The sequence below is a fragment of the Carassius carassius genome, chromosome 16 (assembly GCF_963082965.1).
Source record: "Carassius carassius chromosome 16, fCarCar2.1, whole genome shotgun sequence".
Classification (NCBI taxonomy): domain Eukaryota; kingdom Metazoa; phylum Chordata; class Actinopteri; order Cypriniformes; family Cyprinidae; genus Carassius; species Carassius carassius.
Window position 1 is genome coordinate 15951418 of NC_081770.1, and position 13773 is coordinate 15965190.

General features: G+C 33.8%; 1 protein-coding gene across 1 annotated transcript in view; it reads right to left on the reverse strand.

The window, feature by feature from the left end:
* Positions 1-451: 451 nt before the first annotated feature.
* The window catches only part of tmem163b (transmembrane protein 163b), a 34344-nt gene continuing 21022 nt past the window's right edge, over positions 452-13773 (reverse strand). The window contains exons 6-8 of the mRNA XM_059569274.1: positions 7209-7320; positions 4077-4218; positions 452-2180 (exon numbers count right to left, since the gene is read on the reverse strand). Of these exons, the coding sequence (XP_059425257.1) occupies positions 2120-2180; positions 4077-4218; positions 7209-7320 (315 nt within the window). The 3' untranslated portion in view covers positions 452-2119. The remainder of the gene's footprint in view (positions 2181-4076; positions 4219-7208; positions 7321-13773) is intronic.

Below are 13773 nucleotides of genomic sequence, written 5' to 3' on the forward strand. Positions count from 1 at the left end.
ACATAAATAAACTCAATAAGCATTCAATACTTCCACGCTCTATGATGGCTCAGAAACTCTCAGACAGTGCACAAACATATAGCGAAATGAGTTATCTTTAGCTGTTGATTGCTTTTCAACAGCCTAAAATCACTTGTTTCTATACCGCAATGTTTAATAACGTGCAAACGCAACGCTTTTGTGACCATTTAGCAGAACAATGCCACTTAAGCCTCTAACTGCGATAGAGATGACAGTCGAAAATCTCTACCGGTTGACATATTTCTACTGGTTAATCATTTCTAGCGTTATATCTCCCACCCCTACTCTGAGCTATTATGGACTAAGTGCTATTATGGATTTTGGTCAGAAAGCGACTGTTTGAAGTTAAAACACTTTAATGATGGACACGCTTAAAATATATACATAGCTTTTCACTTCACAAGATGTTGACTGATGGACTGATGGACTCTCATTCTGACGGCACCCATTCACTGCAGAGGATCCATCGATGAGGAAGTTAAGCTATATCTCTCCAAATCGGTTCTGTTGTAGAAACAAACGACATCTTGGATGGCCTATAAGTGAGTAAATGCTCAGTAAATTTACATTTTTGGGTCCTAAACACACGTCTACATGTGGTTTTATAAACTGTGCAAACGAAAGTCCCATTTGCAGGGGTGTGTGCTTGTGTCTAGTCCCTCCGACATGGACTCAAGGTATTTAACATGTCAATTAAGAACAGAGCGTTGAATTCGACCACACACCTGAAAAAAACAGCATAAGTCATACACTTCTCCCAAAGCACAACGTTGCTTTTCACCAACAATCACACTACAAACTGCCACTGAATAGCACATATGCGACCGGACTGTCTGTAACGTCACCGTTACGTCCAACTGCTCCATGGAGCTACGATATATTTGCTACATAAAATGCTCAGAAACTTGGCTTTTCCCAAATACACATTTAAACAGCCAAATTTCATGGCAAATATTACAACAGTCTAATACTTAAGAACATATAACTTCACATCATGAAGGGTCAAAATTTTAAGGCTTGGTTACTCTGCTAGTAACGTTCGTGTGCCGCTTAATAAGTACAAGTTTCACCAAAAGCTCTACGCAAGGCTGGATCAAGCTATAACAAATGAACTTCACAGAGCTTTACTGTTTCAGTGGAGTGCGAAAGATGAAATTACATAACTACATCATTTAGGTCTAGCAAATGAAGCGGTTTAATGGTAGCAATTGATTTGTAGGCTTAGACTAGTGCTCTTTAAGTACTGAAAGTTTCGTCATGTGTTATGTTTAGAGTATGTTACAGTTGTATTAGATATGAAAATGCCGTTTGTTGAATCGTATACTTTAAAGTTCATGTAGATGATTCGATGGCACGTTTTAACAAGGAAAAAAAGACAAATTAAAGTGCCAACAAGGTCCTCTTTAAGAAAACAAACTCATCGTTTACAAAAATGTTTTTTCAGCACCTCTTCAAATGATTAATTTGACATTTTAGCAAGATTATTTTGGCATGACTGCAATTTGGACACTTTCAGAGTGATCTATACTTGATTTCATATCGTATACTCGGCTTTTCCACTGTGAAATTTTATTGAAATTTCAAAAATGAAAACTTCTGTAATCATATGTGCTTGTGTAAATTTCATCTATTTCTTCATTTTTCATGTAAAAAAATGTACAGGTTTTCACAGATGCAACTAACGCTTTTACTAAAGAACTACGAAAATAAATAGGAACTTAAACTAGACAAGAATGACAATCTGTGTTAAGTTTACCTGATTATTCTCTTCCATCCTAACCTGGACATTTATATTTGTAATAACCTGCACAAATCATACCTCTCTCACCCATTATATGGATACCCATAATATTACTCGATGCGATGAATTTTGGTTTTCAATATCAGATCATATACATTCTGAAATGTATCTTAGCTTATTTCCATCTCGAACGATACGATAATACACATTTTTTATATTTAATTCTGAGTTTTCCCTTTCAGATCCATATTTACAAGGGGAGGTTTGTGGCTGCGTTTGCCCTGAAGCAGGTGTGTGTTGTGTGTTATGTTGTGTTTTCCTCTCGGGTGTGTGAGGAGTCCTCCAGAATCAGAATCGCTACTCGAATCGCTCGTAATGTGTTGTCTGCCTGACGCGGGGCACCATGTCCTTTAACAACCTGACGGAGAAAGAGAAAGGAAGAAAAGCTTGAGAAAAAAACTAAAACTAAAAACGACCTAACTTTAGAGGTCAGAACGATATTTAGTGCATATGTCGCTATATTATCTAAATTATTATAGTTCCAGTTAAGGTAATGTTTTAACAATAAAAAGGTAGTTTTAACAAGGTTGCTTTATCTTAAAAACGTCTAAAAAGACACTTTTAATACCGCTTCAATTTACAGGATTATTAAAGTTAAGTAAAACATAATAAACATGTTTATTTGAAATAAAAATAATAATAATTGAAATAAAAATATTTTATTTCAGCTAGTTGCCAAGGAACTATTTCTCATTTTCATCCATTAAAAAACAAAAACAAAAAAAACTAAAACTGATGTTTGTATAGATTTAAAAAAAAACTGTATGATAACTAAAACTTCAACTAAAATGTACATTTAAATGGAAATACAAAAGTAACACTGAATACAAATATTTTTAAAAAACTATAATTGTATTTCATTCAAAACTAAAATAACAGTCATAAGAACATTTAGTAAAATTATTTTAAAAACTTCAATTTGTGCATGTTCAAAGTGATTTATATTTTATTTTCTATCATATATTTAACACAGATTTACAGCATTTGATTCCTGTTAATTCTGAAGCAAATTTATATATATATATACTCTCTAAATAAATAACATAAATAAATAGACCTAAATTCAAGATTTATTTATCTGAATTGCATCTAAAATGTCCATTCATTTGGATTATACAGTTTAAAATAAACTATAAAAAACGTTATGTATGCTACATATTTGCCAATCAAACAGGTAAGACACTTGGAAATCAAAAATCATGGCATAATTTATATATGTTTGCACATATTTTATTGTATTTAAATCATATTTTTACAGTGCATTCTTTCAAATTGCTTAGACCATTTAATTATGAAACATTTATTCAGCATGATATAGAAGCAATATATAAATGTATGGATTTAAATTGGAATATAAATATATAAACCAGGTTATTGTGCATTTAAAACTCATTTAGTTAACAGAAATCTGACCTGGTTCATTTATGTATTACAGTTTCTTAGTATGTTTATATTAAAACAGAGTAATCCAAATGCATGTAAATTTAATATGCAATTCAAACACACAAATCTTAAATTTTATTTTAGTTACAGTAACTATAAAAAAGTAAAGAGTGTATTTCTGGGCTTAGTATGAAACAATGAGAAGGCTGAACTCAGCATGTGCAGCTCTGAACTTCCTGTCCTCTGAAGGACGAGACCTGTCACATCAAACTAAACGACCTCTGCTTGTGTGCTTTTGCGAAAGAGACACAGCTGGTGGAGTTCACGGCTTATAGATTTACATTTCAGCTTCGGTTCTGTCAACAAGTCTCTCATCGTTCGATTAGCAGTGGGAAATCTGCCAGATGACGTTGAGCTTCGCATACAGTCTTTGTCGTATGTGCGTGTTATGTCTTCATTTCCATTACAATGAGTCAAACGTTAATTACAGTCTCTAGGCTTGTACTATTATAGTAATTACTTGAAATTATATTAGCAAGCATCATCTGCTATTTAACCAACAAAACTACATAATGAGCATCCCTTTCAGAAGCTTCAGCTAAAGCCTCCAGCATATTTACAGCTGCACCAAAGACAAACAGAGTCACGCCTGAAATCCCTCAAGAGTGTACGGCGTTATTAAACGACTGCTTATTAAACAGCTCTGTGCTACCTTAACACCTTCAACAAACACGCTACTTTGCGAAAACGTTAAGTGTTATTTTAGTACCATTACGGTTTTTGCTAATATTTTGAATGGGAGTTTTCTGGTTTGTTGTCGTTGTTGTCGTCTAGTGTTTTTTTTTTTTTTTTTTCAGTTTTTGACTCTTACTTGACTCCGTATGCGAGGATGATCAGTCCGATCAGAACCCCCATAGTCCCGTCCAGGTACCAGACTTTAGGTTCATGTTTGAACACCTCGGCGCTGATGAGGATGGAGAATCCCATGATGGCGCCGACTAGAGAGTTAAAACCTGCGAATGAGAAAATACGTAAATATAAACATCATCGGAAAGAGCAGCGTCAACATTCTGCTAAACGTCCACTTTTGTGTTACACAGGAAAAAAAGAAAGTCAAATGGGTTTGGGATGATAGGGATGATGAAATTATGATAACAGTGTGGTTTTTTTTTTTGTTAAACTTTTCCATTTTTTCTTAGAACTGAATGTGGCAATTAAATATGGCATCAAAAACATTCTCTTTTTACTTGAAAAAAATATGTTTTTAGCTAAACTTATCAATTAACCATGAAACTTGAAAAAAGAAACTTATCAAAATTATATTTTTAGTTAAGTTTGCTAATTAAACATAACACATTAAAAACATTTTAACATTTTAGTTAAAACTTAATTTAACATAAGATATAAAAAATGCTATTTGTTTAGCTTTTTTGATTCTTAGATAATGAAAAAAAAATTACAATTTGTAACTAAATTTACTAATGAAACAATGCATTAAAAATGTTTTTAACCTAATTTATTTTAGCTATATACACAAGACATCTAAAATGCTCTTTATTAGCTCAATATTTTAAAGTTTTTAGCTAAACTTACTAAACATGAGACTAACTAAACTTAATAATCAGAGAAGGCAATAAAAATTTTCTTTTTTTTAGTTCAACTTTTAAACATTTTTTAGTTAAACTTACTAAACAAGACAATGAAAAAAAAAATCATTTTCATTTATTTATTTTTAAACTAAATTTACTAACAAGCCATCAAAAAGGTTTTTTAGCTTAACAGTTTTTGGTTAAACTTAAGACATCAAAAATACACTATATTATCTCAACATTTGAACCTTTTTAGTTAAAGTTACTAAACATGAGACATCAAAAATATATATTTTAGTTACTAAACTAAACTTACAGTACAAATTAAAGGCATCAAAAATGTTATGTTTAGCCAAAGGTAATACAATTTGTAACTAAACTCTCTACAAATAATTAAATTTTTTTAATAAAAATTTGAAGGTAAACATACTAAATAACATGAGGCACACAACATATGTGTGTGTGTGTGTGTGTGTGTGTAATTAGCTAAACCTTTTAACTTTAACTATACTAAATAATTAAACAAAGATTAAACATACAAAAACTTATTTTGCTAAACTTACTAATTAAAAATGAAACATCAAAAATGTTCTTTTTAAGATAATCTTTAACTTTTTTTAAAGGCATAAAAATGTTTCTTTATCTCTACAGATGATAAATCATAGTGTTTTGAGATGTTAAGCAGCAGTAGATGTCTGGACAGCTGGTGAGCTTCACTCATGGTTTTGGTTACTGTCGATGGGTGTGTGTTTGTGCTTCTGCTTGGTGTACGCAGCGATTAGCGTTAGGCCGTATATGATTCATGAGTTCCAGTTAAACGTCAAAATACTTTGCACTGTTTGCTACATTTAAGGTTCAAGTGTGTAAACTTAAGTGTGTGAATAAAGATTATTGGAGTATGTTTTACAAGAAAATTCTTCAGTTTTCTACCTCAAAATTACATTCAACATTAATTCTACTTGCCATTTCGTTGCAGTTATTTGAAACAATTTCCACACAGAAACTGCCATTTAAAAGGTTTGATGAGAGATGAGTAATACTTAAACGTTTTAACTTTTTTAGCTAAATGTACAATTAAACATAAGAAAAAAAAGGTGCATCCCAAATCCGTACTTATCAAACTTATGCACTATTCTATGACGTTTTGTAGTATGAACGGTGCGAGTAGTGTGTTCACACTGAAAATTCCCAAAGGAAAAAGTGCACTTTAATTACCCAAATGATGCACTTAAATAACCCGAAAAAACTAAGTGAGGAATGTTGGACAATTCATTGCAGCTTTAATTATGTCACAAAGGTGGAGGAGCTGTCAGACTCCAATTATGAATGACAAAATAATCTTATATCATTCATACACTACATGATTGAATACGTATTGCATAAGTACATAGTGTATAAGTGTATAGTGTGTCATTTGGGATGCAGTTAATGCCTTTAGCCCAACTATTTAAAATTGTACCTAAACAAGATATAAAAAATACATATTTTAATCAAACTTAACTAAAACCTTTAACTAAAAGGCATCAGAATATTCTTTTGAACTTTTTTTTTTTTAGCAAAACTTACTAAACATGAGACATCAGAAATATTTTAGTTAGCTAAACTTGATAACTAAACATGATTTCACAAACAGATTTCATATTAAATTCTACCTGCTGTTTCTTATAGTTATTTGAAACGGTTTTCACTCAGAAATTGCTTCAAGTAAATCTTACACCACGTATTTATTATTTCTTTATTTTCAGTGTGATTCAGATGACAAAACTCACAAGTCTGGTCAGTTAGAAAAGCTCTAGCACACCTCTTCTCAATAAGCCACATGATTTCATTTTAACGGTGTGTGTGTGTTTGTATGCGGATCCATCTGTGCGTATCTGTCTCTATATATGTCTGTCTCTGCACCCTCCATCTGCTCATCCGTCTATCTACTCGTCTGTTGCATTTTCTCGTCTCTTCATTTTCAAGTTTGCCATAAAACCACCATAAAGGTAGCCTTGAGTTGTATTTGAAGTCATCTGAAGCCATAGACGACAACATATATTTAGTCATTTTTGGAGCTTGACTATCTTTCAATCTATAGAAAAGAAAAACACATTCTGCTAAACATCGCATCAACAACATCTTTATACAGATAGGAAACGAATTGGAATGACACTGCGTGCATTCATTTTTATCTAACAAACTTAGGACATCTTAAGTGTTCGTGTTTTGAAAATGATATTCTATTTGGGATTCGATGGAATTGGTTTATTGAATATGATTCACGTGTGGAATTCTGCTGCTTCCAGCCGGTGGGAGGTCAGAGAGGGAGGAGCTAGGGCCAAATAAGGGCAGACACGTTGAGACGGCACTGTGAGGAATAAATCAGGCTGGCTATCACCAAGGCAACCTGTTGGGTTTCCGGGGAAACGTACCGTCAGTGATGAGGGCCCTGCTGGTGAGGACTTTCCCCAGCATGAACTTACAGACGGACAGAATAGCACACGCAATCCCGCTGATAATTGAGACGCTGTACAGGAAGTCATCCTGGAGGAAGAGAGAGAAAGAGACAGAGCGCTCATACTGAGCACGACGTGAAGTTCATAACATTTAACTGCACTGTTTTATTCAACAGCCATCCATACTGATAATGACACTGTAAAGGAAATCAAACTCTGAGATATATACTGTATCCTGCGTATTATTTGTAAAAAAAAAAAAGAAAACTGTAATCGTTTCAACTAGTAGTATGCGACACAGCTGTCACAAACCTCATTACAGTGGCTTAATATATTATTTTTGCATTCAAATTTGAGTAAAAATGTCTGTTTTGATCAAATAATGATGAGTCGAGTTGTATTCTAAGTAACATACTATCATACCACTCTTACTATTTCTGCAATATAGACTATGCTATGCACTCGCTGAAGTTAATGTTTTGATGTGTTCTGATAATAATGAAACGCACGTTGTTTGAAGCACTTCATAATTCAATGCATAAATACAGTCTAGTATGTAGTATGCAGTATGTAAGTGTAATGGTATATTAGTGTACTATACAATAATATTTTGAAACCGTATACAGCATTAAGCATTTCAAACTGAAGGATCCTACATGGTCTCATTGCATAAAAAGCATACTATGCACTTGCTGAAGTGGACATGCCAGGTAATGTTTATTGACAATGTAGCATGCACTGTTTGAAGTGTTACCCCTGCATTTCTAACTGTAGCATACTAAATAATGAAGTGTATGTTTTCAGGTGAACATAACAAAAATTGCATACTGCATACTTCTTGAAGTAAACGTGCAAGGTAATGAGATTTATTGGTTGAAACTGTCTAGTATGCAGTGTATAGTATGCTAGCGGAAAGAAATACCAACATAGTATTATATTGTTTCTTGTTTTTTAGTTTTTAAGTGCAAAACAGTACTCCATATGCAACAGTAAACATTTAAAACAGTTGCATGCTAAATTATCACAGTCCATGCACTTGCTGAAGTAAACCTGCATAATACTGTTTTTTTTAACAAACTAGTGAAATGTATATCGCTGCATAATAAATACTGTTTCAGAATACAGCATATATAGTAAGTAGTATGCTAGCATTCTAGACAAAGTATGTTCAGAATAGAATACTAGCATACTGCTTCCTATTAAAAAATAGTATATATAATGCACACTTGATGGAAACATGCTAAGTTAATGAGGTTTATTTACAATGTAGCATACTACTGTTTGAAATGTTTCTTATTGCATAAATACAGTATATACTGTCTAGTATACAGAGTGTTGTGTGCTAGCAGAATGGAATATCAGCATATGGAATATAGCATACGTTTCTTGTTTTTTAAAGTATGAAATAGTGCACAGTATGCAACGGTTAATATTTAATACGGTAGCATACTAAATTATCACATGCATAGAAAAAATCCATACTGCACACTTTCTGGAGTAAACATACACATTAATGTTTTTTGACAAACTACTGAAATAATATCACTGCGTGATCAATACTGTTTCAGTATACAATATCTATTGTGGACTATGCAAAAAGTAGTTTGCTAGCATTCTAGACATAATCAAAGTATGCTCAGAGTAGAATACAGAGTAGCGTACTGCTTCCTATTCAAAAACAGTATTCAGAATCTAGCAGAAGTGTTTTAATTAGTAGCATACTAAATTGTCATTTGACCTCATTATTAAGTGCATTTTCCATGTATGCAAACAAAAATTTGCATACCGCACACTTGCTGAAGTAAACATGCACAGTTTTGACAATTGTGTAGCATACTAATATTTGAAGCATCTATTGCTGCATAATACGTTCTATTTCAGTAAATACTGTGCAGTATGTAATATTTCAAAGACAGCTAAAGTTAGGCTATGTTCAGAATGGAATACTATACTGTTTCCTTTTTATAAAAACAGTATGCAGTATGCAACAGTAGCATACTAAACTGTCACATGACTTCACTGCAGTCATGTTACAAGTGCGTGTTTAATATATCCTGTGCATACAAAAAATGTAATACAACACACTTGCTAAAGTAATGAGGTCTTTCGATGATCTAGTATACTATTGTTTACTATTGTGTATTGTATGTTGCTGCATAATACATAATATTTCAGTATACAATATATACTGCGTGCTATGCTGTAAACAATCTGCTAGTATTCCGAACAACTCTAAATCGGTGTATTCTACACATGTAAATAAGTATATTATGCATACTAAAAATCTAGTATGAGAAGTATCTATGGATATATTAAAAAGAAAGCAATATGAATGGAAGTAAGGAGCACAGAGGTGAAAGAGACAATGAAATGATGCAAAAAATAAAAGATGAATAGACTTGCGAGTTGCCTTCTCAGCCCAAGCAGAATCATTAAAATTGTGCGCTGGCCTTGCAGACGTGAAAAAATGCAACGCTGCAAGGTTCCCACCATCAAACATAACCTCCAACACAAACACACAAACGGTCAGTCAATGCATCATCGGTTCCCACCACATAAAACAATATGATGGATCTTCTGGCGAGAGAAGCTCATCAATATTGATGTCACGCAGGTGAAGAAAGCAGAAAACAATGAGGTTTGTGTCTCGCGGACGGTGTCGAACAACTCTAACCCTCCCTGAAGAATTAAAAACAACCTCATGCCCTCGAATTTATCACAAACGCTGTCTGCCTGCCCACAAACATCCCCCACAATGTCTCTCTCGGAAACATCTCTGATCATCCATCTCCTCTCAGACAGGAAGTTGGTACCAGTTGTGCTATCATAATTGTTTCTGGCTATGTGTCTTTTATTATTGTAGTTTCGACCATAGGACCATAAAATTACGTAAGCATCATTTAGGGCTGTATTTTTGTGTCAGTTTTGCTGCTTGCTTAACTGATTTTTTTTTTAATCTAGCAGGTTTACGACAGGAAGTGTAAAAGGCGCAAATGGGACTATTACAGACATTCAGCGGAGGACTGTTGTATTGATTTTATAGCACCAGAAAAACAGTCGATCTTTCTCAGAAACGCACGTATGGGGTTGCGAAAGGGGGCAGTCCATTTCAAACACCTTGTTCAGAACAGCCTATTAACATTTCATTAGAGAACGAAAGAGCATGAGAGAGAGAGAATGTGAGGGGAAAAAAAGAAGAGAGAGAAAAGAAGGGGGGAAGTGTTTCTGACATAGCAGCAGATGAAGGGAGGGAGAAATATTGGGTCTATTTTTAGGCGGCGCTTGTATGCGCCAAAACCCAGCTTACACGCTGAGACAGGAACAGGAATCCTCCAGAGAGAAGCCATAGAGTCCTGATTAAAACATCATCTCTGACTCTTTCTCCCTATCTTTCTCTTCCTTTTCTTCTGTATCTCTCATCTGGTTATCGTCTTCTCTATTACACCCTAATTTCATTTGCTATGCTCTTTCAAAGTTTCTGAAAGGTTTACAGTCTAATTACTTTTTATCATAATAGAACATTCTTAAAGAGGCCATGAACTGAGAAACCAAAATTCCCTTGATCTTTTGACATAAAAAGGTCATTGTACAATAAAAACATCCTGGAAGTTTCAGAACTCAAAACTTTCTTGTTAGTCTAAAAACAGCTTATAATGAAGGCACTCTGCCAAAATGGCAGCTTTTTAGTAATGGTAATGTCGCAACACAAGTGTGAGTAACAGTTTTCATTATGTGGTCTGTCTCTTACAGATTGTTTGATATGTATTGAGTTATGCATTTTTGACCTAAATCACATCAGCTTCTATCTATGAGGAACTCTGTCAAATGTACACAATTGTTAGTTAATCATAGCAATAGGTGTTTACTTCCGAGTCTACAATTTGCCATGCCTATTCAAACAGAGTTTTCAGATTAGGGGGGGGGGGAGCATATTACTTCTAAATTATGATTTTTTTAAAATATAAAAATCTTCACAACATTACAAAATAATAAACAAAGGCAGTTCATAACCAATTTAAGTTCCCATGAGTTTTTGAGTTAACATGATGCCATAAGAGAACCTTTATTTCCCATTATGTCATCATAGAACCTTTTTTAGTTCCTATTATGACCTAATAGAACATTAAATTATCCATTATGCTATAATGTTTATAATGTATTTTTTTAGTTCTTGTTATGTTGTTGTACGAACTTGTCATCATAGAACCTTTTTTTTAGTTTTCCTTATGGCATCCTATAATTTCTTAAAATTTTTGGGTCATAATAGAACTTTTTTTTAGTTTGAGTTTTGTCTTAGTAGATGTTTTTATTTTGATTTTTTTTATTTTAGGTCATTGTAAAATAAATTGTTTTTGTTCTCATTGTAGAAACTCTCTTATATCTTAGGTCCTTGTATAATTTTTTTTTTTTTTATGTCATCATTACAGTTTTTTCAGCTTTTGTTGTTATTTTCAAAAAAAAATTACATGTTAAATCATCAATGTTATTGTAGAAACTTTTTTTTGTTTTTGTAATTTCATCATATACATTTTTCTTAGGTCATCATAGAATGTTTTTTTTAACTAATTTGAATATATTTTTAAAACCAGTAGTAAACAAAGTTCATAATGAGCTTTGTTTGGTTGGTTCTTGATTGAAAAGAGGCTTCTTTGCTTTGCTTTAAAGAATGTACAGTAGTAGTGGAGTTTTTAGACCAGTGAGGCAATATCAGACCAAGGCTTTCGGTGTCTCATTTCATCACAGGAAGATGGATGGAGAGCTAGATTGAGAGAGTGAGTGATAGTGGAGGGGTAACTGGTTTAGGGGAAACTATTTCCCCTCTTCATGTTGCCTGGCAACAGTGATATCAGACTATTCTAATCTCGTCCGTGACTTCACACCTCATCTTCGTCATGTTCATTCAGCTTTACACTTCTGCTGTTAAGCAGGTACCGTTAGTTCCAGCCGAGGAAAAACTCACACAACGGTCACATAAAAAGATAAAGTGTTGTGTTTGCGTGTGCCGTCCTTCATCTGAAAGATTCTCTTGAATAGAACTTACAGTAAATAAAAACCCAGCAGGGAAATAAGATATGAGAGTATGAATGCTTAGAGTAAAATAAACCGAAATATATTTAGAAAATGACAGAATCGAATCAGCTTAAAAAACAAAATAACAGTTGGTCATTACAATCAATCAGTAAATCAGTTAATGAATCAGTCTGTGAATGATTGAACAAGTGAATGAATTAACCAGTCAACTAATCATATGAATGAATCAGCAATTGAGTAACCATACAAACAAAAATAAAGAATAAATGAATAAATCAGTGAGTGAGTGAATCAATGGAACAATCAGTCAACTAATGCAATGAATAAATCAGAGAGTGAATGAACGGGAAAAAAAATGAATCAGCCACTGGAACAACCAATCTAATGAATGAATCCATTAGTGAATAAAAAACTGAACAAATCAGTGAATCAACCACTGGAACAATCAATCAACTAATTGTAGCAGAAATGACTCGAACCAGACAAATTAAAGAGTCGATCAGGGCTGTGTTTGAAACACGAGCCGAATTCCTCAGGAAGTCATAAAACATTCTGTGCCACAAGTCCCAAGCAAGATAACCAACCAACCAAAGCTTTCACAGAACAGCTTTCAACATTAACACCACTAGAACAATTATTGACAATTTCAATTCGGAGAAGAGATTTGTCAAATGTGTTGTTCGTAATTGAAATGCAACGCTGGACATCACATGTAAACCCATGAGAGTTAAACACTTCCATTGACTTCCCCCCCACCTAACAGAACCAGACTGAAATTCCTAAGGGGGAAGGGGCTTTGAACCTCTGGTCTCCACAGAAGTCTTTGTCAAGAGAATGGCAAATAAACTGTCTTTTCTACATATATATGGACCAGAATGAACTCAAAAAGACTTATAAATGAATCAGTCCATCGCTTCACTCAATATTCATTTATATATAACCCACACATTTGACTATCATGTTATAATCACTTATTGTGTATGTCTTTTAATAACTATGGGATAACTTAAGGATTCATAATCATGTTTGGTATGTTTGTGATGGAAACTGCTTGCTTGAAATAGGCCTGACAATCAAATATTTGTCAAATGTATCATATTCGTGTTATAGGAATCATGTCCAAAATTATACCCTACAAGAGCGGGAAAATTCGGACCACATGCTTGGTAAGATAAACATATGATTTATGATGCCCCCGAGCCAAGACAATATCTGATTGGTCAAGACAACATTTGAGGTGTGGCCAACAGGCCAGTTTAAATACTCAGGACACCATAAAATCTTGCTTTTAGTCTCTAGCGTTTAGCTTCTGCTATCAGTCATGCCAGCTTTTAGCTTTGCTTCTTAGCTTTAGCTTTTAGCCATGCTGTTTGTCATCACTGTTCTTTGAGCGCGGTTCCAGCGTGCTTCAGCCTGCACGCCTGCTGCTACTTAGCCATGATGAGAAGGAACACCACATAGTCTCATCAAACTTTACTTCTTTTCTTTTCCGTTTGAGAGTTTCGTGTTC